This window comes from Opisthocomus hoazin, chromosome Z, assembly GCF_030867145.1.
Source record: "Opisthocomus hoazin isolate bOpiHoa1 chromosome Z, bOpiHoa1.hap1, whole genome shotgun sequence".
Classification (NCBI taxonomy): Eukaryota; Metazoa; Chordata; class Aves; order Opisthocomiformes; family Opisthocomidae; genus Opisthocomus; species Opisthocomus hoazin.
In genome coordinates, this window is record NC_134454.1 from 3,937,974 (window position 1) to 3,964,684 (window position 26,711).

Genomic DNA, 26,711 nt, shown 5'->3' on the forward strand with positions numbered 1-26,711 from the left:
GCTACACTCCCTCTGAAAATAAATGCTGGATGGCTTTGTGTTAAGTCAGAAAAATCATCTATAACTGCATTTTACTGTATTTGCTGCTTAACATATCCCAATAGTGAACCTAACATTTAGAATCTATCATATCAACATAGTCATCATGATCCAAGCTGCAAATAATAGAGAGTGTCACTGTCAATTTTGCTTTCCCACACTTCCTTCCCTTCACTTCATCTGATTTTAATAATCCCTGTCAAACCACAAACAGTCCAAATTACCTTCTTGACACAGAAGCTTTCAAGGAAGAGACAGAATCTCAACTTTCATTTAGCGACTACAAAAGCAAGCTGTCCGACTGGACAAACATTATTTCCACTCTTGACAATCTCTACAGTAAAGCATGCTTTTTAATTTTCAATGAAGCTGCCAAGGGTTTGATATAAGCTTCTTGTTTAGTGTAGATTGACTCACAGGATTAGCAAACCAACAACTGTAATTGCGTTTAAAGAAGCCAGCACTTCCAAGTGAAAGAAAAAATTGCTTGTAAAAGGTGACAACGGCATGTCATAAGCTAAGTGAATTAAGAAAAAGATTACACAAATAATTTCAACTTAGTAGATCTCATAGGATCTGTTTCAAGACCATTTTACATTTCTAAGATTGACCGAATGGTTGCTGCTAACATCTAATATAAATCAGAATTTCAAGGAGGACAATTTTATATTCAGCTACATCAGCAACAGCCTAAGAAAGGTTAGCACTTGACAACAGGAAATACGTTCATGGCAAATAAGCTTCTGCAAAAGGATGTGGTCTGTAATCAGAAAAAACAGGAAAACAGAATAACCAAGACGCTTCCCATCAGAAGCCTCACGTAAAGTATTTGTTTAAATACCTCAGATTGTCTGACCCATGCACAGGCCTAATTTAAGACTAATTAAAGCTGTTTTAAAAGATTCTTTGGTAACTAGTCAGAGTACACCAAAACAATAGAAGCCTGTCTTTGAGGAATCCATAAAATCACCACGAAATGCAGAGGTATATACCTACATGGTGTTTCAAGTTCCACAGCAAGAGAACTATGCTTTCCACTAATACAGCAGCATTTTAGTGTTCTTTCAACAGTTTGGGCTGGCACGCGGCTTTCCACGATCACTGACCTTCATGGCCAGACATCCTCCCGTTTGCCTTTTTATTTTGTTTTCCTTCCTAGTGAAGAGTTGTAACAGCTTAATGTATTTTTCTCCTTTAGCACTGTTAGCCAAAGTGCAATTTTGATACTCAGCAGCATATTGATTCTACCACAGGTCTACATCATTATTGGACATGTCCGTTCTTTTATTCCAAAAAAAGGATGTGATCAAAAGACCACTTAAAGGAGTGTCCTGGGTTCAGCTGGGACAGAGTTAATTTTCACAAGAAGCTGGTTGGGCTGACCCAAACAGCCAATCAAATGGGATATTCTATACCAGCTGATGTCATGCTCAGTATTTAAGTGGAGAGCTGGCTGAAGGAGAGGCTTTTTGCTACTCAGAAGCAAGCTAAGCATTGGGTGGTGAGAACACTGCATGTTGTATATGCTTTTTACCAGTATTATTGATTGTTGTTTTCTTCTCCCTTTGCCATTCTGTTAAATTGTTCTCATCCCAACCCACGAGCTTTTGCCTTTTTTCCTTCTGATTCTCCTCCCCATCCCATGGAGGAGAGGGAAGGAGTGAGAGAGTAACTGCGTGGTTCTGTGTTACAAATTGAGGTATAACCACAGCAAGGAGAAAAAAAAAATTATATGAGTAACACACAGACCAATGGTATTGTAAGTTTTAATTTAAAGGACATTGATTTAACATTCCTTAAGCAAAGTGCTTAGCCTTGACTATGTCTTGACTTTTAGTTAACTATCAGTTTGCATCCAGAGCAGAACTCGTCACTGATACCAGCTAGTTTCATGTGTTAAAAAAGCACAAATTATATTTTCATTCAGGGTTTAAGCACTACCAAACTCAACAGAAGCAGGAAATAGGAAAGACATCTGTTGAACAGTATAATAAAGTACAAATATACTGAGTGATATATGTCTACTCCACATGTATTTAATGGTAATCAAAATCCTTGTACAAAACTAAACCTTGTGTCTAACCGGTTTGCAATTCTGCAACTGTCTAGATTTTTTAATTTTTTTTTTTAAGACAGGAGCTTCTTACTAATTCATGAGCCATATCAAAGTGATTTTTTCCACTAGTTACTCAGAGGTAGCCTCTATCTTCGCAGAGCATCCTCTCTGTATTTCGATCTAGTTTTGTCTCACTTGATAGCTTACATTATCAGATGTTCTTGGCAGGAAGTGTAAGTCATCACAACTATGGTACTACAAAAGCAAAAAAATGCACAATCAAGTGGCACTTTTAAAGAATATTTGTCCACAATACCTTTCCATTGCTGCTGAAGAAGAAAGCAAGGAAAAAGAATGATGAGAGTGAAAGGAACTTCTTTCTTCTGAAGTATCTCTTAAACTACACTGTCACACTCCAGCCTGAAACTCCTTATCTTAGGGCAACTAACAGTCCTGCAACTGTTGGCTCACAAAAGAAACCTCTCGTACTTCATGGTGAAGTTCCTTTATCTCTATCCTGTTAGTCTGTCTACGCCATGGAAATACCATGTGGGTATGATTCATGAATACTCAGAGAGAGCTCTAATACATTCTACCATCTCTTTTGGAATGATGGTGTATCAAGATTATTGTTTCATAACATCATAGAGGCAACAGTGGTAAAAGGTGGGAGAGGGAATCATAATAAAATGCATTCACATAAGGGAAAATTAAACTTTCTTTGGAACCAGACCAGGCCATAAATTATTGTGTAAAAAGGAAAGATGATCAGCTGATTTGTGATGCAGAAAGGGGTTCCTCCTCCCTATCATCTTAAACAACTACAGCAAAGATCTATTAAATTCTGCAGTGCAGAAAGCACTTAGCCTTTGGTTTCATGATTAAGAGGGCAAGTGTTCATAAATATCTTACAAGTGAACACCACGCACTGTGTTATTTCTTACATAATTACAAGGCTCATACGAGTTGTGCAACCAGCCAGGAAGTGGAACTAGTGTAAACAACATGCACCATTTGCCTATCACATGAAATAAATCTTTTGCTTCAGAACAAAACTGGACTGAAAACTAAAGATCTATTTTTTTCTTTTTTAAGGAACACTACATTTAAAGTTGAGAGAGAGGGAGAGAGAGGGAGACATCACAGACTAAAAAAAAAGGACTGAAATTTTTTTCTAGGGTCACATCAACATTTCAGCAAATTTATTTTCCCTTATATTAATTTTATAGCATTTCACAACTTTATTGAAGTTAAAAATTAGTAAGCCATATAAAAATAAAGCTGGAAACTTACATTACAATCACATTTTTAAGGTTCAATCTATATATTTTTAATTTAACGGCCTAAAACTGAGTAACACCTCTACCAGAATATCCTTCAGAAGTACAATTTGTGAGCATATCTATTTTTATACAACAGTTCCATGGTGAACCTTAGAGTTTCAACTCTATTCTGTTAATCTGTAAGATAAATTACGCTTGTTGTGACCCAGGAAACAGCAGGTGGTCCCAAACCAAGATTCCCTTCACTTGTACACCACCAGGAAACAGTGTGGAGGACGTTGCAAACACAAACAAAATATCCAGTGAGAAAAGTAGTTAATGGTATATATTCTGAGTACGGAAGGAAGAGTTCAGGGATGGAAAACAGAGGGAAGATTTATTGAAACAACATATTTTTCCTAGATAAGCTGGTAATAAGTGACACTACAATACTCTGCCTCATGCTAATCTTTGGAGCTGAACATTATTCAGAAATTTTAAGTTTGTTTCAAATAAGAGAATCAAAAGTCTATTGCTTTGCAAGTTTATATCATGGAATAGCATTGAGCAAATAATTTGATTTTTAATATCAAGGCAGACTGGAATGATTTCTTCCAATTTTTTTCTTCTATCACATTGTGCACCGAGGATAAGTTTACTACAGAAAAAGAACTAAGTGGGTTGTATTCCTCACCATCCCCTGTATCTGCATTATCTGACATAACTCACATGCTCCCAGTCAAATGGCACGATAAGAATTAAAAACACTGTATAGCCTACTATTCAGATTTCAAATAATCCACTTCTTTATCTGTACTACTGGATGACACAGCTTCCTAAACCCCTTCTTTTTGCAATAATTACAAGTTTTTATTCAAGTTATAATTTTGTACTATTAAGCACTAATGGCAAGGCAATACAAAGAGTGGACAGAAATAGATTGATCACACTCATAAAAGAGATTCAGACAACTTGAGAGACAGGCCACATTTTCTGACTCTTCACAGGGTCAAGAGAGGTTATCAGGGTTTTCTGTATATTGCAGAACCGACTGTACTCTACTCCAAATGTAATAAACATTCGGGACTGTTGCAGCTAAGCAAATGCTACAAATTACAATATGCATTTCAAAAACAGTGGTCTCAGTTAGCTTCTACAATAATGGAGTAAGGCCTTACTACTAAGAGATACCTTACTCAGACTTCTTACAAAACTACACTAATCCGAAGTTCATACCTATCCATTTCTTAACAGTTCAAACAGCCAGTCATTTTTTTATAGCTGTTGTAAAGAGATAATTTATAAAATGGTTAATCTGAAGAAAGCTTGCTTATAATTTTTTAAGAACTCTTAAATGTAAATGCAGCATCTCCGACATTTTCTTCAACCAACAGAGTCATATATATTCCTGATTAGTGCCAATAAGCACTTTCCTATAAACATCACAGGTCTCATCTAACCATCCAGTTAGAACTTCTCAAGCATTCATAGTCTATAGCAAGTCAATTTCAAAACATATCAATGTACAATTTACATAAATACATACCTTCAATATGTTCTCTCTGTAACTGAAATCTTCTTGATTTTTGTTTCAAGCGACTATGCATAACATTCAGTTAATAGTTCATCAGTGGTCCTATGTAAAAAGAAGGCAGTAAAATTACTAAAAGATAGTATTTGAGGAACTAACATTTTCACAGATAAACATCCTAATTGCTTAAGTATTATAAAAAATTGCTCATACACTAAGATGGTATGCTTCTTAATCCCAACTGGTAAATAATAGTTCAAGTTCAAAATGTTAAAAAAAGTTTTACCTTTAGAAGACTCAATTTCTGTTGATACTTATTATACAAACCATGGTGCTACATAACATGTCATTCAGTTGTTCCAAAGGTATAAAAGGAATGGAGAGAAGGTATGTACAGAATGGGAAATCAGGCAGCCATAGAATCTCCCAAAAAAGCATGCAGCAGCTACAAGAAATGCTTAGACAAGGTCCACATAGCTCAGTAGTTTCACTGAGAATAATCTACCTTTCCGGTCACCCACTCGTAGAACAAGCAACTTATAAAAGAGGTGGAAGTTTGAGATGAACATTCAATATATAAAGGGGACTTGTAAGATTGAGAAAGACCCTTCACCAAGGCCTGTGGTGACAGGACAATGAGCAAGTGTTTTAAACTGAAAGAGGTGAGATTCAGCTTGGACATGAAGAAATTCTTCCCTGTGAGCGTGGTGAGGCCCTGGCCCAGGCTGCCCAGAGAAGCTGTGGCTGCCCCCTCCCTGGCAGGGTTCAAGCCCAGGTTGGACGGGGCTGGGAGCACCCTGGGCTGGTGGAAGCGGTCCCTGCCCATGGCAGGGGTGTGGAACTGGATGGTCTGTAACGTCCCTTCCAACCCAGACCATCCTGTGATTCTAGGATTCGATGAAAAGAAGTGGAAATTCTTAACACTTTCCAGGGTTTTAGCTAAAGTACTGCAGAACTCAAAGTTCCTGTAACTCGGAAGTTCTGCAGCAGAATCAGCAAAGACAAGAGCAAAGGAAGTTTAGAAGAACTGCAGGTGAGTTTGACAACAGGATAGCCTGTTCTTTGACCAATACTTTTACATCTGTGTTTTAAATTAAGAACAAAGCCAATAAAGCCCGTATTTCTTGCACTGCTTTTATTACTTTTCTGAAAACAGAGGCTATGCAAAAAACTATATCAAAGACAGTAAGGTTCTAACTCCAGCCCACAAAAGCCAAGAAATTTAAAGTTAGTCTGACATTCAATCCTTAAATCATGCAATTGTGCTTCTTCTTTAAAAAGCAACAATGCAAGTTAATGACAAGTTGTCAGCCCTAACTTTGAATTGCCTGAAGTTTGTCATTTGGTGTTTGTGTCACAACCTTAATGTTATTTAAATGTAGTTTTTAGTATCTATTATTTAAAAAGGTCTACTTCACGACAGCAAAAAGCTTTGATGGAAGAAACCTCAAAGTACACTGTAGTGCTGGTATGCCACTTCATTAGAAGTAGTGCATAAAACATATGCTGTTGACAAATCTAATTCATTAACGGTGAGGTAGATGCACTTTAAAACAACTGGATGGCATCATTATCTACAGTTCCTTTTATAAATTATTCTTCTTTTCCCTTTTGACTGAACTTGTCACTGCTCCCTTTTCAGACTGTGAATGTTTTTGCCTTAAAATTCAATACCTTCAACATGTTTGGACAAGTTAAATAAGTAGCATATTTGCTAAAACTGAAACCGTTAGCAGAAAAATTCACACTGATTATTTCACCTATATTAACTAATGAGAAATAAAATAAAGCAACAATGTGGAAGAGTTTCAGCTTTATCAAACACAAAATTTAAAAATTAAGAGAAGAGGAAATTACAAAATGCAACAGAGTAACATTCTGGCAGCATTTTGCATTGCTGTTAAGATGACTTGGACTTGATATTGAACTGAAATCTGCAAGAGAGAAGAAGATCAGGCACATCACAGACCTGACAGCTAGCTGACATATTTAGTTACAAAAGGAAGAATTGTGAACTATATTACTTGGACTTTTAGGTGAAGACCAATATTGGCATAGGACTAAAGGCTATAGCAAGGTCAGTAAATAAAGTTAAGCTGGTATTTGAAGCATGGCCCATGAGAGTCGTGAATTCCTTGAGCAGCCTTCCAACAGATGAAACACACATAACTAGCCAAAGCTGATCAAACTCCATCTTAGAATATAGTTTCCTATGAGAATATGGAAATTTTTCTTCTCAGCCCAGAAAAAATGAAGTCCTTCTATCGCTGTGGTCTTTGAAACCTGAATCACAGTGCAGAAGCTTCACTGAATTGATTGAAAAATAAAGTGAAAAAGAGTGCTTTTGCGGACTAAATATAACACAAGTTATGGTTTAATTCCACTAACCACACATTCAGTAAAATTCTAAACTACACTGTATACAAGCAAACTGGAAAAAAAAAATTAAAGATTCTTAATCAAGGATACTTTCCGTAACTTAATTTTCCTTTTAACTCCTTACAAAGTGACCTAAATCTATCCATTAAAAAAATTATAGAAATTTTTGCATAGAATGCATAATCATACTTCAATACGTGAATATTTGTGATGAATTAGCTCGATTAGCAAAAAATTTAGGCTTCTTCAAGAAAAGCCCACATATAGCACATACCATCCTATATCTTTCTATACAGACACATGTACACATTCAGATTTTTAACTAGATGCAGTGTCTCAGATTAATTCTATATTGCCTCTTGCAGAGACAAGCTCATTACATATAACACTTATCCTGAAAATTTGAGAGGTGGACATTTTACTTCGAAAAAATTGGCACATGAGTAACTTAAATAGGGAAACACTTCCAAATATAATTCACCGAGGCCTATTTTATGCCTCCATGGCTTGCAGCAAATCAGTTTCTGAAAGCAACTCTAAATGTTTAAACTAAAAACTGACAGATTAATTCACCACATTTGAATCAGCATCTACCATTTACCTCAGAAGATTTATATCTTATATGTCCAATACGCTACACATGCAATTCTCCTAATTAGTCTCCCCATTAATCCTCATCCTGCTTTTTTTCCATTCTGTTCTCTCTCCTGCCATACTGTTTTAAAACCCCATGAGTGAAATCTTCGTGTTTGTTTAAGCCTTCCACCACCAAAACATGGGAAGAGTTAGCTGCGATGGGCAAGACTACAGTGGGATCTCCACTGAAGGAGACACATCTCGAAGGCCACCTTTCTCCAGAATCCCTTAGTGAACTGAATTCAGAATCATTCCACTTAAAAACATTCTTGTTACTGAAAAGATCCATATCCTTATTGACTGCTGGTAACAACAACTCTTCTTGTAAAGTTCGTAGATTCTACGAAGGGGGCTTCTGTTTACCTCTGACCAACAGGGAAGTAGGACTTTGGGTACCTAACTTCTACTCTTGTCTGCCTAATAAAACTCTGAGGATACTGCTGGGAGTGGGGAGGCAGGAAAAGGAGAGAAACAGGGCTGGCACCATTAAGAGGGTTTACTCGTATACACAAGAGCCCATAATGCCTTCCCAAAGAAAGCTTTCGTGCTCCCCAGCATTTCCTGAAAAGCTACTCAGTTCCCAGTCAGGGATTTCAGTCCTGCTCTTACTTCAGCCCTTGCTGATGATCTTTATAAGCAATAATGCTGCCAACCACACAGCCCTTCTGTCAATACCGGCACTCCAGATGGGAGAAACCACTGACAGCAAAAACCTTCTACACTAATAAATGTCATCGCTTCATTGAGAAGGTGGAAGAAAAGAGGGAGAGACCTCACCTCCGTCATTGCTTCAAAAGAGGTCTTTCACTCTTCTGCGCACAGGGGACTGTCGAAGCACCCTGTCTGCAAAAGGTCTAGCCACTTTTTCCGCAATCCTTAGGTTATTTTCAGGAAACTATTTGGAGGACCTCACTAATTCTCACAAAGCTCCTGGGACCACAGATCACAAAAGGACATTGCTGTCTCTTTCCTTGAGGGAACATTGCACTCATAGCACAGAGTGGTATCTCTGGATGGGACGACGACTTACATGTCTTACATCCAGGGATGCCAAAGCCAAGTAGAATCACACGGTAATCTTCACAGCAACAAAACCCCACTTCTCTTAACTCCCAAGTCCACAAGTGTGATGGGAAACAATCAGTCATTAAGCAAAATTTCTTGTTCATCCAAATAAATTATTCACAAGACTCCATGAGAAAAATAAAAACTATGGATGTTCAGCTTATTCTGCATTGAAACATACCTCAAAGCCTATTGGAAGAGAAACCCACTTTCTTACAGCAACAGGTTACTACACTAATATGATCTACTTATTGCTATTACTCTGACAGTTAATTTCAGATTTGTTCTTTAGTAAATATGGTCTGTTTTTTGAGTCTAATGGATAATGATTTCTGATAAAATAAAGTTAAAAAAAATCACCAATTAACACGTTATTTTAGTACTGAATGCTTCTACAACCTTCACGAGACACTGAAGAGATATTGATGTCCCAGGGTACGTTGGCTTCAGTGGCAACCTGGAATTCTTAGGGGTAGATGACAACTGTTGTATTCCTACAACTTTATCTGCAAGATCTGCTGATCACAGGGGTTTCACCTTAACTGAAGGGACAATTAGTCACAAGGAACTGCTATGACACTCTGATAACCTCATCTTAAGTAGCAAATCCACGTCTGATACTTGTGTCACAATTTTATACAATCTTCCAGTTATATATTGATAAAATACACAGCTAGAACTGTAACATACTGTAGGGTATTTTGATACTATCTTGCTCTTGTTGTACCTTCATTACCCTCCCTGTTACAATTTATGCCACACCTTCTCCCAACTTCTTTTCAGAATTTTTCTCTCCTCCCATCCACAGCCCTCTACACATTTTGCCTGCCCTCTGTACTGGCCTCAAGTACAGCGAACAGCAGAGAAGGTAAAAATCGTACGTGCAACACGTTACCCACTGGCTACACCTAATGCCTGTGAGCCAGGGTTCATCTTTACCTGCATCGTGGGTATCAATCATGCTGTTGGCAGTTGCCTAATTAGAAATAAAATCGAGGGGAGAGAGGGGTTATTGCAGAGATGAAACCACTCTGGAATATTCTGAGTATATACATTGCTATTTAACGACTTGCAATTATTAAGAAAAAATTGTAATTTCTGCTGCCATTACACAGTCACCATACTGACTGCAGTTAATTAAGGAAGAATCATACACTAAAGACAAAGAAAACACATTTTAAAACACACTCAGAAAAAAAAAATCTGCAAACACAATCTGAATGAGCTTATGTGGATCCCCCCCAAAAAAAGGTGAAAGGACTTTGACGAAGGAAAATTTGCTGATCACATCAGAATGGATCTCCTATGTAGGAGAAGATATTAGAAGGTCCGGGGGGAATTAGGTCAATTAAGTATTCCAGGCAGGCACAGAGGATTTAGGTCAGGGCAGAAGAACAGAAGTATGATTAAGAAAGAAGGTCCAAGCAGCCAGGGACCAACTCATGTCAGGCAACGACAAGAAACTTGAACTTTACGTGTTAGGAAAGGTAAGTATTAAATGCAAAGTGAAACCATTCCACTACCTGTATTTTAAAAGAAAAAACAAACAAACAAAGCCTTATTCCAAGTCATGAGCGACTGAAAGTGCACTCATGAAGTGCAGTTCACTAATTCATTAATGAGTGAACTAATACACATAAAGCGCATAGCCTGGCATAACTTACAGCAGAATTACTGAACAAGTTGCTGAACACCGCTCTGTGCTCTCTACGTTTGTCCCCCAACACCGAATCACTGCCTCACATTAACGGAATGGGAGCTGGCAGGAGGGCAGAGTGCAAGGAGATAGAAGATAGGCTGAGCTTACAATATTCAGAAAAAGAAATGTTCTATGTCATAAAAATGATTACATGGAACAAACACAAATAATACCTCTGGAAAAGACCATAAGATGTTCTTAAATATAAGTACAAATGATGATACATAATTATGGTAACTGAGAGTTTACATAATCAGTAAGGCTTGAAGAAAAGCAACAATTTTCACAATGCCTGTTCTGCCATTCCTATATTCCCCAGCTCATGAAAGAAACTACAGGTACGTTTATAGAAGAACGATTATTCTTAAGAAGCTATTCTAGCTTCTGTGGATTTATATTATTTCTAATTCTTGTAATCCCTTATCACTATAGAAGAAAATTTAAGTTCCTTCGTTGTTTACACAAAGACAGAGTCAGTGCTTCGTACTGAAGACAGACTTAAAAAATGGACTTAAAACAGGGCACAAAGTTAGATTTTTCTCCACATGAAGGCAGTGTGGAGACACTTCACACTGTTTTAGCTTTTATGACTGACTTTTCAGTGTAGCTTCTGTTGTTTTGGGTGTTGTTTTTTTTTTTCACAAAGCTGTGCCTACTAAATGTTTGCCCAAAATTTGCCTATGGCATTGTGATATTTATTTTGTCAAATGACACTGCTTAAACAAGTAGACACACGTTATGTTGAGGCAACAGAAGAAAAAAGCTCTAATGAATAACTTTTTTAACTCTAAAATTGTTTATCAGTCAACTGATAAACTTTTTTGCATGATGGAAAATATTTGAAGAACATAATGCAAAATATCTTCCGCTAGATAAAAAAACCTGTCAGATCATATTTTATAATGGAAGAGACGTTTACGCATGGATTGTATCACTATCACAATTACTGCAAGAAATTACATAAAATTTTCAACATAGCAAGTCAAAAGGCTAGTGAGGGACAAAAAATGAGAAAACAAACCCCAAACCCTAAGTTGCAAAGTTAAGGATAAAGTGGTGAAAGCTTGCAGAAAGAGGTTGTGAGATTTAAGGACAAGGTTCAACAGTGCTCACACTGATCATGGCAAACCCACCGAGGCCTGGAGGAAGATAACTGCACATGAAGTCAAACATATGAAGACATGAAGTAAAATCACTATCTATGGGAAAATGTAAGAAATGAAATTTCAAGGCAAAAGACATGGTGGTAATACAATTCCGTAGAACATGAAGGAAACAAGAAGTACAGAGTAGAAAGCTAGAACAGTGGAATGAAATTGAAATTTCCCTTTTTTTGGTCTCTCTAGGAAATCAAATTAAGAAATAAGTGGTTACAGAAGTCTTACAAAGATGGGCACCTGAAATACTGTAAACAAACGCTTTTTGTGAAAGACTAAAAGGAATACCTATTCCTCTGATCTTGACTTCTTAAAGAACTGAGGACATGCGAGCTGCACAGCCATTCTTAATATTCCTTAAAATATAGTTAGAAATTTTATAAGTCGGATACCATTTGTGTGGGACTAAAAATTACTTCTGAATTTTTGTAGAAGATACCACATGTACTGTAGAACAGAAAGCGTAAAAACAAGTATGGGTCTGAAAACGAGAGACAAAGCTTAAATATGAAATGTGAAATGTTTGAGGTCTCAGTTGCTTTGATTCCACACATTTTATTTGCTGGAGACAAGAAAAAACAAATAAAAACCAGAAAATACTTAATTCTCAAAGGTAACAAATGGTCATCACATAGGTGTGCAACTTCTTCACTGGTACCTAGTTTACAGTCTTGTGTGCTGAAATTTATGGTACTGTACGCTGAAGATTTCTCCAGCCTGTTAAGAGCCCTGTGGCATAAAACTGCTATTAGTTAGCAGTTTAGTAACAGTTAGTAGCTAGTAGTAGTTAATAACAACTGTTTACAAGAAAGTAAAAGTTTACAAGAATTAAAATGAAAATCTTTACAGTGCTGACAACTCAATAGTGAAGGTACAAAAGGTGCAACAGGTACAAAATAGAAAACTCCACTAATCATCATTGCCAATCAAGAAATCTACGGAATAAACACAGCCATTTAACTCTGACTATTGAAGTATATGTTAAAAGTTTTTTCAGTGCCACTTCTGTCAAAAGCTAATGACAGAGGTTGTTGATGGTTACTTCTTCATGCTTGCATACAAAAATACAGCTGCCATGTTAAGGCCTCATCTGAGGCCCGGCAGAACGATGTCTCCATGTTGATACTTAGGAAACTCAGACAGATTTCAAACCAAGTGTCCAATGTGCTGCAAAAATTCTAGCTGTCTGAAGCTCGGTGGTTTTGGTTTTCTTTTCACAGGAACACCTGTGTACGCCTTGCTTATACTGATCTAATCTGCAGCGACAAACACTCAGCACTTGTGGCAGTTTTGCCATGCATTTCTCAGTTTACAGGTCTTAAATACGAAACAGCTACCTCAGTGAGCACAAAGCCACTTCTCCACTACCATGTAAGAATTTTACGGAAGGGGAGAGAGTGGCATTCAGTTCTCCAAGGAGGCCATCCAATATTTTTTTCCTTGAATTAGGACACGTGCCTTCTACTTTCCAGCTGTATAAGAAAGGAGTAAAAAAAGAAGGTGTTCTACACAGCTAATTTTATTCATTACACTGACAGATTTCGTGTGCACCCTCCATTCAGTGCCTTACATGACACAGCAATCCTGTCAAAAGTCGCCTCTCAAACACGCGCGGACCAAAACGAAGTTCCACAAACAGCCATAACCTTGACACTTCTACACTCCCGCGCTCTAAATCGAGTGCTTGAAGTATGGTCTGAATATTATCTTCAGCATTTCATGCTGCTTCGCCATTCAAAGAAACCAGGCCCTGACTTCCACAATGAAGAGTCGGTGCCAGCTTGAATCCCTTCGCCCAGCTCTGTGGCGGCAGCAGTGCCCGCTCACCTCGCCCATGGGACAGCACCAGAGACTCTGAGAGTTTCCCTGAGACACGGAGAAAGTGATGCTGAGTGTCAAAACAGACTCACAGAATCCCAGCATGGCAGGGGTTTGGAAGGGACCTCTGTGGGTCTTCTAGTCCAGCCCCCTGCTGAAGCAGGGTCACCGCGTCCAGGGGGGTCTGGAATATCTCCAGAGAAGGAGACTCCACAGCCTCCCTGGGCAGCCTGGGCCAGGGCTCCGTCACCCTCAGAGGGAAGAAGTTCTTCCTCAGGTTCAGCTGGAACTTCCTTGGCTTCAGTTTGTGCCCATTGCCCCTTGTCCTGTTACTGGGCACCACTGGAAAGAGTCTGGCCCCATCCTCCTGACACCCACCCTGCAGATATTTATAAACATTTCTGAAGTCCCCTGTCAGCCTTCTCTTCTTCAGGCTGAACAAGCCCAGCTCCCTCAGCCTCTCCTCGTAGGAGAGATGCTCCAGTCCCCTCACCATCCTCGTAGCCCTCCACTGGGCTCTCTCCAGCAGCTCCTCATCTTTCTTGAAGTGGGGAGCCCAGAACTGGACACGGTACTCCAGATGAGGCCTCCCCAGGGCAGAGCAGAGGGGGAGGAGAACCTCCCTCGACCTGCTGCCCACACTCCTCCTAATGCACCCCAGGATCCCACTGGCCTTCTTAGCAGCCAGGGCACACTGCTGGCTCATGGTTAACCTGTCGTCCACCAGGACACCCAGGTCCCTCTCCGCAGAGCTGCTCTCCAGCAGGTCAGCCCCAGCCTGTACTGGTGCCTGGGGTTGTTCCTCCCCAGGTGCAGGACCCTGCCCGACTCGCCCCAGAGGGAACCGCTCCGGCCCGCCTCCGCACCGACCTCCGCCCAGCGCGGCCTCCCCCGCCCCGCGCACGCACCCCGGCCGCGACGCTTCCCGCCCTTTTCACTCCGCCGAGCCGCAGAAACGCTGATGTTCCACCGGCGTCCTCCCGGCCCGCCCTCCGCCACGCAGCCCTCCCCTTCCCGCTGAGGCGCCGGGCCCGGCCCGCCTCAAAGGCCGCCCGAGGAGCCCGGGAGCCGCGCAACGCCCGGCCCTGCCGCGCCCGCAGGGAGCCGCGGCGACCCCCCGGCCCGAGGCCCGACCGCACGGTAAGGGCAGCCCCGCCGGGGACACTTACCCGGCTCGGGCTCCCCCCACCGCTCCGCAGCCCCGGCGACAGCGTCGGTGACAACGGCCCGGAACGGCCGCGCCGCCACATCCGGGGGCGGGGCGGGGGGGGGGTGGGGAAGGCGGTGGTGGCAGGGCCGGGCCGGGCCTGAGGGGCGAGGGGGCCCCCGCCGCCCCCATGGCGTCTGTACGTGAGCGCGGCGGGAGGCGGCTCCCGGCCGGGCCGGGCCGGGCCTGCCACGGCCCCACACCGCGTCCCGCCCTGAGGGCGGGCGGCTTTCCCTCACGGAGGCCGCCGGGGCCCGCTCGGCAGCGGGGCGAGAGTCTCGGGCGGCGGCGCCAGGGGGGCTCGGCCCGCCGCAGTCGGGGGGGGGGGGGTATCGTGGGGGTCCCCGGCCTGTCGGGTGTCGCGACAGGGGCAGCCGGCGACAGCTCAGGTGTGGTGTACCGGCGTCGGGTCGTGTTGGTGCCCGGCGGTGTGTTGTCCCTTGCTGTCGGAAAACAAGTAGGAAGTGCCAGTAAGAGCAGGCAGGCAGCGTCTGGTGGTGTGTGCTCTGCGTGCTGATGTTCTCCTCGTTGCCCGTTTTTCCTTTAACAGATGGCGAGTGGCGGCCAGAAACGGATAATCCAGTTAACTGGATTTGAGAAACGAGAGAAGAAGGCGCTGTTGAAATGGCTGTTCAAACTGGACTGTGTTTTTTTAGATAATAAGGTATGGCTCCGTGGCGGACGTGGTGGTTACAGCGGAAAGAAAACATGCGAGCCGTAAAATGAAGGGCCGTGCCGTGGTTGAGAGTGGTGTGTAAGCAGCCAAGGAAGTTAAACTGTCTCCGCTAACACGAGTGTGTTGTTTTGTTTTTGTTTCATTAGAAATACAGAAATTGTACACATCTTATAGCAAAGAAGCTATGCAAGAGTGAGAAGTTCTTAGCTGCTTGTGCTGCTGGTGAGTAAAAGGTTTGCTGTAAGATTACATGGGACTGGAAGGGACCCTTAAAAGGTTTCTGGTTACCCGTTTTCATTTTGTGAATGAACTGCCTTAGGAACCCTCATTCTTCTTGTTCCATTAACCTTGACTTTTAACATAGTGTTATGTTCAAGTTCTGATTTAATTCTCTTTGGTTTGGATTTTCTCCTAAGTGATATTCCTGCCACTTTCCTTTATTTGATCTGCACCTGTTTCCAAACAGAAAGCTTTGTTATGTAGTAGTTAGATCATGAAGTCAATACCCGAAAGATATGGGTGCTTAAAAACAGATAGCCTGCAAAGGGGGCAGAGAGAGTATGGACACCTGTAGTCAGCATGGGTTTTTACCACCAAATTCACACACAGCATTCACTGGTAAAGGTTTCTGTAAGTTCCTGTTTATGCAGCAAGAGAAAATTCCAGGCTTTTGCCACTCTGACACAAGCTTCTGGTCTGTCCTTTTGCTTTGCTCTTACCTAAGGCCTGATGCTGAAATCCCGTACGTAAGCAACTGGGAAATGTGTTTAGAATGAGAATTCTCTATTCTAAGATTACTTTACAGACAGACTACCTGGAAGGATTTTGTGATGAGTTTAGAAAATCTTGTGGACTTACAAGATTTCACAATACTGATGTATTAACTGGTTAAATGTGATCTTTATTTTCCCTGTATCATTTAATACCAAAGTGTTAAAGCAGTTTTGTAGGATAAATGACCTTAAATTCAAGAGGCAATAGACAGAAATAACTAAACATAGGTTTGGATTTAAAGATATAGGTGAATTTCTTGATTTCATATTTGTACTCACATACGGTGTTAGCAGGCATGTTCAATCATGTATCTCTGCTAGAATTTGGGGGTGGGGGGATGGGTGTATATGTGGATGATTCCTTGTACTAAGGTAAAATTCTATTGCACTCTAATCAAAAGGGAAATAGACAAAAAGTTTCCATGAGGGAAACAGTGTTAAAATGCAGATAGATTTGTGGCATAGTCCTCTGTTCTAACTGTTATAAACCCTCAAGTAAATGGTTCTCTTCGGGATTTAAAACGTCTGCAGATGTTTTCTTGAACTGAGTGAAAACTGTATGTATAGTATCCACATGGCAATGCAGAACTCTGTCATGTTTCCATACCTGCAAATCTTCCCCCATACCATCTAGTACATTTTAATCCAGGAAGAGGTGCTGGTTTTGCGTAATCACTGCTCTTGCCCTTGATGGCAGAGAGAGAGTGTTCATTCCTACTGCAGTTTTTCTGAAGTAAGTGTAAAAGATCACGTTAAACCCATTTAGAACTCTCTAGAGTTGAACAGAAATACTAATGAGGGTGCCAGTCTTCATGGACTTCTAGCTGACAGAATTTTTGAGATGGAAACTGTGAAATGAGAGTGATTTTAACATACAGGTTGTGCACGGCGTACCTTTTCCAGTCATAAGTCTACTGGTACCTGTGCTGGGTTACGTAGAAGTACCATCTGTGCTCCTGCACTGAGACGTTTTGCCAGTCAACCCTGCTGTTCTGTGAAACCAATTAGGTTCACACGATTCAAGTCAATTTCCCTTCCAGTATCTTCTGTAGGTAGTGTTTCAACACAGGAGCGGGGTACTAACCATGGCTCTTGACCTGAACCTGTAAGAAGAGAGAGACAGAGGAAAAGGGGAAGATCATTACATACAGTATCAAAAGCATGCACACGGAAGATGAAAGGGGAGAGGCGGAGGAGGTGGAGCCAAGGGATGAGAGAAAAGTGTGTGAAAAGAAGAAAGTGGAAAAGACAAAAGTCTAAAACCGTTATCCCCCTAATACTGGTATTCGCTATACTCGCAGTGCAAGTAATATTAATAATATATAAAAGAAACAGCTTACATGCTAAAACCTTCGTTCCTCTTTTTAAACATTGGTGGTAAAACATTTCTTCATTTTAGTATGTTTTAGTACAGTTGTAAAAGTGTCAAATGATATTAAAAATAAAGGGTTAACCACAGTTCCGTGGAATTCATAAGAACAAAATCTGGGAAGCTGAAAAATTCCACTTGCAGATTTTAGAGGGGGTAGACAAGTATTTTATCTAGGAGGGGTGAGAAGGTACTTCATCGTTAAGAGAAAACAAAATGATCCTTTTCAGTGGCATTGTGAAATATCGGATTCTAAAGTGTGAAGAGGCGAACTCTTGTAGTAGGAAGAAGTTTTTAAAATGGTACTTGTAATTCCAGCTTTTATTTGCACAAGAAAGGTTGAAGTTAATTTTATCTTAGATCTTCAGTTGATTGCCGTTTGTCTGCACAAAAAATCTTTTGTGGTTGACAGTTCATTTGCTTTTTAGGAAAGTGGATACTAACTAAGGAGTACATAATTAATAGTGCCGAAAGTGGCAGATGGCTTGATGAAACAACGTACGAATGGGGATATGAAATTGAAAGAGACACCCATTATTCACCTCAAATGCAATCTGCACCTAAAAGATGGCGCGAAGAACTGACACACTCTAGTGCTCCAGGGGCCTTCCACAAATGGAAAGTTGTCCTCTCTGTTAAGGAAGGTGATAAACAAATGGCATCTATTAGAAGGTAGGAGGATACGTCTTAAAGCTTAAATAATGAGTGATGGAAAACTTACTGTGTGGTTGAACACATGTTGGTCTTGCATTCTGCTTCATTTGGTCTGTAACAACTGCCAGCTCTTCAAACTGAATTGTTTTCATTCATTTACTTCCATACTTCTTATAATAAAATTACTTTAAATCTTTAATGTCACCGCTTTTCCTGCCTTCTTTGAGTGTAGTGTCAAAAAAAAACATGCACTCTCATACGTTTGCATCTTAAGTAAACTGCTTACAGAAACTTTCCTAATGAGTCAAGATACATAGGCTTACATTTTTGATGAGTAATTATTTGTTTTGTATGGATGTTGCATTCAAACAGTAGCTGGAACAGGACACATTACTTCGCTTGGCTGGGTGACCTGAGCCAGCTGTGAACTGTGTCTTGTGGACCTGGGCCACGCTGCGACTGACCCTGTTGTTTTTTGTGTCACATATATGCAATGTCGTCTTGTAGCTCTGAAGACCTAATTTCTACTGTAACAGATGTTTCTGATACAGTGTAAATACACATAGTCAGAAGGGAAAGGACAAAAGTAGAAAGGAAAAGCAGAGAAAAGGAAAACAACTGAAGTGCAAGAATTCTGGGAGTATATACTCTTCCTACATGTTTGGATTCTGTGGTTTAAATACTACATTGAATCACAAACAGAGCATGTTAAGTAATGTTTGCTTGTGATACAGTAAAAGCAAACGTCCCTTGACACTTGCAGAGCTTCACGTTCATTGCGGGAGAAGACACTGTCCTGCTCTCCTCCTCTGCTGCAACCTCAGTTAGCTAGCAGTACTTCTCGGGTCTGGGCATGTCACAGACGCACATGTAGGAAGGGAGGTGCAGTTTGTCTGCTTGGTAATGGTGCAGGGCTGCATGCTGCATTGCAGAACGCCTGTCTGCAGCTCCTAGAGACAAACTGGCGTGTAGCTGACATTGCCATCTTCTGATTTTGCCAGCTGAAGATGTTCTAAGTGTGGTAGTTTCTTGGCTAGGTGGAAGAGCTCATACGTGCTGTCTTGCAGAAGGATGCACTCCTCCTGCCACATTTGTGAAAAATGCGGTTTCTCTTCCTGTGAAAACTGCTTATGCAGATCTTTATGGTAACACTACTGAAATGCTGTCTTGCATACCCCTCTTGTTCACAATAGAAGTAACCTTTAACAGGATCTACAGCAGCAAGACAGGTGAACAGGCAGTTTTGTGGAAGGAGTCTCTTTTTCTAGACTAGTCCATTTCCTGTATGCCAACATGGGGATCCTTGTACTCAGAAAACACTGAAAGGTACATACTTTTTTGTCTCAAACAAGTACTGTTTTCAGTCATAAATGCCACTGTAGCTTTGGGGAAAGATTGATTTTTCTCTAATATTTACAACACTGTGCCTTTTTTTTCCCCCTTCTATGCTTTTCCTGCCTTTAGTGCCTAGCTGTTGGATCGGTAAGTGTGTGAGACCAGCATCACTTTCTGTTTACGTACCTGGATTTTGAAAAATAAAACATATCCAGCATGTCAAGAGACCTTATTTCTTCCCCCTTTTTTTTTGTCTGGCATCTTTTCTAAAAGATAGGAATCGTTGCAGCACTACAACTCTGGAAATTGCCCCTGCGGAAACTCTTACAAGTAATGATGTCGCAAAGACAGACAAATCTGGTTTCTGTGTATGATATTGGACAGCACCAAATGCTGTAAATGACTCCAAAATGAAGTCAAAAAGTGTACTTGCATTATGAAAATACCATGTTTCGTCAGAAAAGCAGTGTCCCATTTTTGGTAAACGACTTAATTTATTGTAAAACTTAGTTGAAAGACCATCGTCATTGTGGGGGACATAATACAATAAATTAGAGGTGCTGTCACCAGATTTGATCTTTGAAAAAGTGCACAGGTAAAGGTTTTTTTGTCAGATTTGTAGGAGGTGTACATTGATTTTAATTAGTTTTGAAGACAGCAATGTCTTTTTAAGAGGGTTCGTTCTTTTTGTGAAGGCTATTAAGCACCCTTTTATGCTCTTAATGAAGGTTGGGCAGTGTCATACATCTAGAACCTTTATGCTCTTGCGGTTGCATGCTTCTAGTTTGTGAATGATAATATAGCTTCAGGCAGTATTAATATAAAGCAGTAAATACATCTTTCCGAATATGTTTATTTAGAGTTCTTCAAGCTGGAAAAGCAACCATATGTTCATCTCAAAATGCAGAGCGCAATGTAACTCATGTATTCATCAATAATAAAATTTTTCCTATGCAAAACAAGAAATCTCTCTCTGAAGCTCGATGCTACCCTTTGCAATATCTAGGAGATTACCTCCTTGAGGTAAGTAAATTACAAAACATATCTAAAATTAGTTTTTCATTGTCACTGATAGCAATTTCTGTCAGGTTTACCAGTTACTGTAAATAACATGGCATCAATAATAGAGGGGAATATGATCAGCCTGACTCTTCCGTAATTTGATTAAAGGTAATACAACTTTCTGATTCCGGTACTGTTTATCCAAGAGAAGAGAAGGCTTATGAATGTATATAAATACCTGAAGGGAGGGTGCAAGGAAAACAGAGCCAGGCTGTTTTCAGTTATGCCCTGTGGTGGGAGAAGAGGCAGTGGGCAAAAACTGAAGCACAGAAGGTTTTGTCTGAAAGTCAGGAAACACTGTTTTGTTTTGGTTTGGTTTTTTACTGTGAGCGTGATGGAGCGTTAGAACAGGTTGCCCTAATAGGCTGTGGAGTCTCCATCGTGGACAGTATTTAAAAGCTGTCCAGGCGTGGTCCTGGGCAGCTAGCTGTACATGGCCTTTTTTGGGTTGGGGGTTTGGATCAGATGACTTCCAGAAATCCCTTCCAACTTCAACCATTCCGTGATGCTTCAAGAGAAAAATTGTCTTTGCAAAAGCAGTGTTTCTTCTTCCTCTTCATGTTCTTCCTTGGCTCCTGCTTTGTGCTGCTATTACTGGAAAAATTAGTTAGACTTCGAGGGGAAGTTCCTGTGTAGGTGACCGTTAACTAAATAGTTACTCACAAAATACCAAGAAAAAAAATACTGGTTTTCATTTGTATTCTCTTTATTTTGGCAAGGATTTCAAATGTCTATCTGTATCTATTAATCTGTCTGTCTATATGGGTGAATATATGCATTTTTTTTGTTGAGTTTGGCACATACCATTAAGCTGTATTGTTGTGGTATCTTCATACTTCAAGATCAATGGCATCACTTATTTGGTCAACTGACCTCAATTGTGCTTTTTTCCATAACATTCTAGATAGACTACGGTAAAATAGTCTGCAGATTATTTTGTTAAGATTCAGTTGAAGATTCAAATTTGTAACTCAAAATTGGTTTGGTAGCAGTCCTTCATGGCTGGGAAGAACTGGAGGTTTCAATTTGAATTTTGTAAGGGAATTGTGTGCTAGGCAGGGGAAATTCACTTAGTCTATTTCTGTTGTAGAATTCTAGTGTAAACTAGTCGCCTATATTCCATTTTCAGTCAATGCACTGAGCTTGATGCTGCAAGAACCATAATTTCCCAAAACAGTTGTATGAACTGATATCTGAACGTGCTTTTAACTCTCCATTACTGTACAAAGATCATTCCATACTTGTAGACAAATTTCAGTGAAATTAACTTAAATGTAAGGATTCTATAAGCAACCAGCAACCATATGAGCACATACCAGAATGCCAAGAGGACTTGTTAAGAATGCCTCATATACCAAGAGTTTATATACTGAAAAGCTGCATTTGCAGAACTCTGATCCATGGAGTCAGAAGCGACCTAATTGTCTGTGTTTCAGTAGAGTCATGGAATTGTAGAATCACAGAATGGTTTGGATTGGAAGGGACCTTCAGAGGTCATCTAGCCCAACCCCACTGCAGTGAGCAGTGACATCTTCAATTGGATCAGGGTGCTCGGAGCTCGGTCCAACCTGGCCTTGAATGTTTCTAGGGACGAGCCCTCCACTACGTCGTTGGGCAACATGTTCCAGTGTTTCACCACCCTCACTGTAAAAAAAAGTCTTCCTGACATCTAGTCTAAATCTCCTGTCCCTTAGTTTAAAGCCATTACTCCTTGCCCTATCGCAACAGGCCCTGCTAAAAAGCCTGTCCCCATCTTTCCTATAAGCCCCCTTTCAGTAGTGAAAGGCTGCTCTAAGGTCTCTCTGGAGTCTTCTTCAGGCTGAGCAGCCCCAGCTCTCCCAGCCTTTCCTCCCAGCACAGGGGTTCCAGCCCTCGCATCATTGCTGGGGCCTCCTCCGGCCCCGCTCCCACAGCCCCAGCTCTGTCCTGTGCTGAGGGCTCCAGAGCTGGACGCAGGACTCCCGGGGGGTCTCAGCAGAGCGGGGCAGAGGGGCAGAATCCCCTCCCTCGCCCTGTGCCCACGCTGCTGGGGATGCAGCCCAGGGCACGGTTGGCCTTCGGGGCTTCCAGCAGACGCTGCCAGACCATGTCCAGCTTTTCGTCCATCAGTAGCCCCAAGTCCTTCTCGGCAGGGCTGCTCTCCATCCCTTCATCCCCCAGCCTGTACTGATACCGGGGGTTGCCCGAACCCATGTGCAGGACCTTCCACTTGGCCTTGTTGAACCTCATGAGGTTCAGACAGGCCCACCTTTCCAGCTCATCCAGGTCCCTCTGGATGGCATCCCATCCTTCTGGCATGTCAACTGCACCACTCAGCCTGGCGTCCTCTGCAAGCTTACTGAGGGTGCACTTGATCTTGCTGTCTATGTCATTGATGAAGATATTAAACAGCACTGGTCCCAGTATGGTCCCATGAGGGACACCACTTGTCCATCTGGACATTGAGCCATAGAGCACTATCATCTGGATGCGACCATCTAGCCAGTTCCGTATCCACCCGTCAAATCTGTGTCTCCCCAAGTTAGAGAGAAGGATGTTGTGAGTGACCGTGTCAAACGCTTTACGGAAATCCTTAAAACTCAAATCATGATGTTCCCATGTGCAAAGACTAGATTCAAATTTGTCTGTTCAGAACTTCTTAGCGTTTTTGACCTGTAACTACTCAAAGGCCTAGAAGATTCTTTTGGTCTTGTAGTTCCTGAGACCGTGGGATGATTTCAGTCAACTGCTAGTTGAAAATAGTACCTTTGCAAACAAGTAGGAGCTAAAACTTACTAGAAATAACCTACTTCATTTGAAAATCCTTTTGGATTCTTCAGATCTTCCTGTTTTAATGAGCAGTAAAGTTGTTACAAAAGGGTAAGAAGAGGGTTGATAGGTCTTAATGTTTACACCCTGAATAAAACACACATCAACGTGGGATCTCGGTCTAGTGCTTACTGTCTTAATGGAACTTGTTCAGGGAAACTATTCTCTATTACACCTTTCAGCTAAGACAGACATTTACTTTTAATAGAGGAGCAAGTGTCAAGTTTTTATGACTACTTCACCTTTTATTGATCTCTCTGAGAATAAAATGTTTCTTGCTATGCACCCTGAATTCCTCCCAGGTGTGATAACAGGTTTCCATCTTAACCAGTCTATTAACTTGCACGTATCTTTTTTTCTTAGATTTCATTAAAGTAACTCACTTCAGAGGCCAAGAGAGCATTAGCTTTCTATTTAAATGCATCTAAAGAACTCAGAAAACTGCAAGACTCCTAGTCTTTTAAAAGCAAAAAAATAAAACATAGGCAATCAAATCAGAACACTTGTCCAAATCTATTAGGCTTTTTCAAAGAATGTTATGGACATGCTCTTTTCTCTCCCTCCCAGAAGTACTTGGCACATAGTTCATTAGAACGTTCCAGCTTTGTAAAATTTGTAGTCCTGCTATTTGACTGCTACTTCAGCCAAAAACAAATATCCCCCTTCCTCCCCTAAAAACCCATATACATGTCCAGATGTTGAATTCAGCAAAACAGGATTATATTCTTTTTGGTGGAACTGCACTGATGTTCAGACTCTTTCTGCTTTGATTTTTTTTTTTCTAACCAAGTCTTTGCTTCATCTTTGTATTTCAGTATCTGTTCTTATAATCTCAACCTCATAACTCTAGTGTTAAAATACTCTGTGGGGTTGCCATTGATGATTTGATCCTACAAGGTGTCAGATGTGTTGGTTCAAGATATTAAAGCATGTACATGATTTTAGGGAGCTAGTCTCATACTTAAAGAGAGACTTTAAATGTTTTGTTGAATGCATGCTATAATTCTTAAAATTTTGCCATGATGGTACTGTAAATTGTTTGACAGTAGGTATTTTTATAAGCATGTTGAAAATAATGTAAAGAAAGTACCACAAGTACAGGGTAGTTAATGCATCAGAGTTCGCTTATACCTGGCTCATCAAAAGCTGTTTAGAGCTCTTTTCAATTTAACAAAACCACTTAACTCTTCTGTAGTGTGCAACAAACTCTGTATTTGTTTAATAGTATAGTTATGCACACCAAATAATTTTGGAGTGCATTACACATTTAAGGGAAAATCTGAGAACAGGATGAAACGTGCAGTGTTTGAAACTTTATTGTGAAAACTTGAAAGTGTAAACTGCATGGCTTGCATCTTATGATTGCATGCACTAGTGTGTTTTTTTTGCCTACTGTTATTTCCCATGTTGCCCCTGCTTGATTCACCCATCAGATTTAGGTGTTTGAATTAGAAGCTACCCCTCAAAAATGGCTGTCAGTACTGTGACCAAGGGGAACTCTTCACCTATGTCTATGTTCTTAGCTCATGACGCTGCAGGAGGAGGCTGGTTTTGTAGTTATGGGTGTATTTACCTAAGATGAAGATGGTGTTTTATTCTTGGTCTGTGTATCTTTGATGAAAAGCATACATTGAAACTCTCACTGAAATGTAGTGTTCTCATATCCTGAAATAACTTTTAAACATTTTTTGTAGTTATTTTTTCCTAAGAAAAATTATGTTGTGGCTTTGCGAAGAGTCTTTTCAAAATGAGTTGGAAGCCAGTTTGAGAAATACTTTCTCATTCCCTCTGCTGAAGAAATAGCTGGAAACAATAGGAGGACTTACAGAATTTTTTTTTTTTTTTCAAAAAACTTTTAAATTTTAAATTACTAGTTACTTCAAGCTTACAGGCAAGAACTGAAAAGAATTAATTGTAGTGGCCACTTTATAAATGAATGCATGGTCATAGCCAAATTGATGAAAAAATGTCTGAAAAAAATCCTTACAACATTTTTGACTAATTGAAAAGGTGTGGTCTTTGAAAGTCCGAAGAGAGAATCCATTATGGAATGGGTTGTTTCAGCCACAGGGACTGGGCCAGAGCTAAAATCAGTTAGGAAAAATAATTGTGGGGAAGGTTACATTGATAATTTCTATGCTGTAGCTTCCTACAGCATCAGTGGTCCAGCTGTTTATCTGGCACATAATGTAGACCCTCGGACTTACATATTTATCTAAGCATGCATATGCACACAAGGGTTTACAACAGAATGTACAGAAAGACAGCACATAAAGGCTGGGTTAGACAATTAGCTTTGAAACTTTAAAAAAGTGGTATTTTTTTTCTCTGCACAGAATGAAATACAAAATACTGAAGATGTCCAAATGAACTGTTTCCCGGCTGTGCCAGAAACAGACCAAATCTTGTCTAACACACAGCTCGCTGAAATGAAAAATGCTGTTATAAAACATATGTATGTTGCTGCGGTAAGTAGCAACCAGTTAATGCTTTCTTAGCATAAAATGTAGAATAGATGTTATTAAATTTATATTTCATTATAGTACTGAGCTAATAAAGTAGATATTTTAACATCTTTTAAAATTGTAATAACGCCTTTTAACCTGCAGTGTTTAATAATCCTGTATTTACTACATCTACTGTTTGTTAAAATATAATTTAGTAGTGATAATTGGTAGGCATGGGTGCATGGAACACAGGGTGGACTACTTCAAATCTTGGTGTAGTATATGAGAGAAGTAGTAGCTAATACTGTCCATCAAAAAGCCTTAGGATTACAGCTGTCTATGACTTTCCTGTTAGCTAGCTGAACTACACTAACACGTTTTTAAAACTAATCATATCCTAGAGCAAGTATTTTATTATGTGAATGTTTTTTGTTTCAAAAACAGAGCTAAATGCACTTCTTTGTTTTAATGTTGCCACATGTCTAATCCTGATAAATGTGCTACATTAGTAACTAAAAACATTATTTCATATCTAGAAAAAGCAGTTACTTTGAGTTAGGATATATTATCTCTCTAAGTTACAGTGACACAGATGATAATGTGTAAGTATTTCTGTAGAAACTTGCTTACATGGAGCACTGCGTGATGTTGTAACTGCAAAATCAGGTCCTTTATGTTTATTAATATAAGTTCTTAGTAGCAAAAGAATTAGAATTTTTAAGTCCTCAATGTACACAG

At 40.4% G+C, this 26,711-nt stretch overlaps 2 protein-coding genes across 6 annotated transcripts in view; one reads left to right on the forward strand and one right to left on the reverse strand.

Moving 5' to 3' along the window:
- KIAA0825 (KIAA0825 ortholog) overlaps positions 1 to 14,987 on the reverse strand; it is a 251,925-nt gene extending 236,938 nt beyond the window's left edge. For both annotated transcript variants that reach the window (XM_075446981.1, XM_075446980.1), the window contains exons 1-2: positions 14,812 to 14,987; positions 4,904 to 4,993 (exon numbers count right to left, since the gene is read on the reverse strand). The gene's annotated coding sequence lies outside the window, so the exon portion shown is untranslated. The remainder of the gene's footprint in view (positions 1 to 4,903; positions 4,994 to 14,811) is intronic.
- The window catches only part of SLF1 (SMC5/6 complex localization factor 1), a 42,015-nt gene continuing 30,002 nt past the window's right edge, over positions 14,699 to 26,711 (forward strand). Inside the window, exons 1-6 of one of the 4 annotated variants that reach the window (XM_075446983.1) lie at positions 14,699 to 14,782; positions 15,400 to 15,513; positions 15,672 to 15,747; positions 18,096 to 18,339; positions 20,517 to 20,679; positions 25,863 to 25,994. In XM_075446983.1, coding sequence (XP_075303098.1) covers positions 15,400 to 15,513; positions 15,672 to 15,747; positions 18,096 to 18,339; positions 20,517 to 20,679; positions 25,863 to 25,994 — 729 coding nt within the window. In that variant the 5' untranslated portion in view covers positions 14,699 to 14,782. Of the gene's footprint in view, positions 14,783 to 14,928; positions 14,989 to 15,207; positions 15,307 to 15,399; positions 15,514 to 15,671; positions 15,748 to 18,095; positions 18,340 to 19,785; positions 19,804 to 20,516; positions 20,680 to 25,862; positions 25,995 to 26,711 lie in introns of those variants that run through there. The other 3 variants (XM_075446982.1, XM_075446984.1, XM_075446985.1) reach the window with 3 other exon arrangements.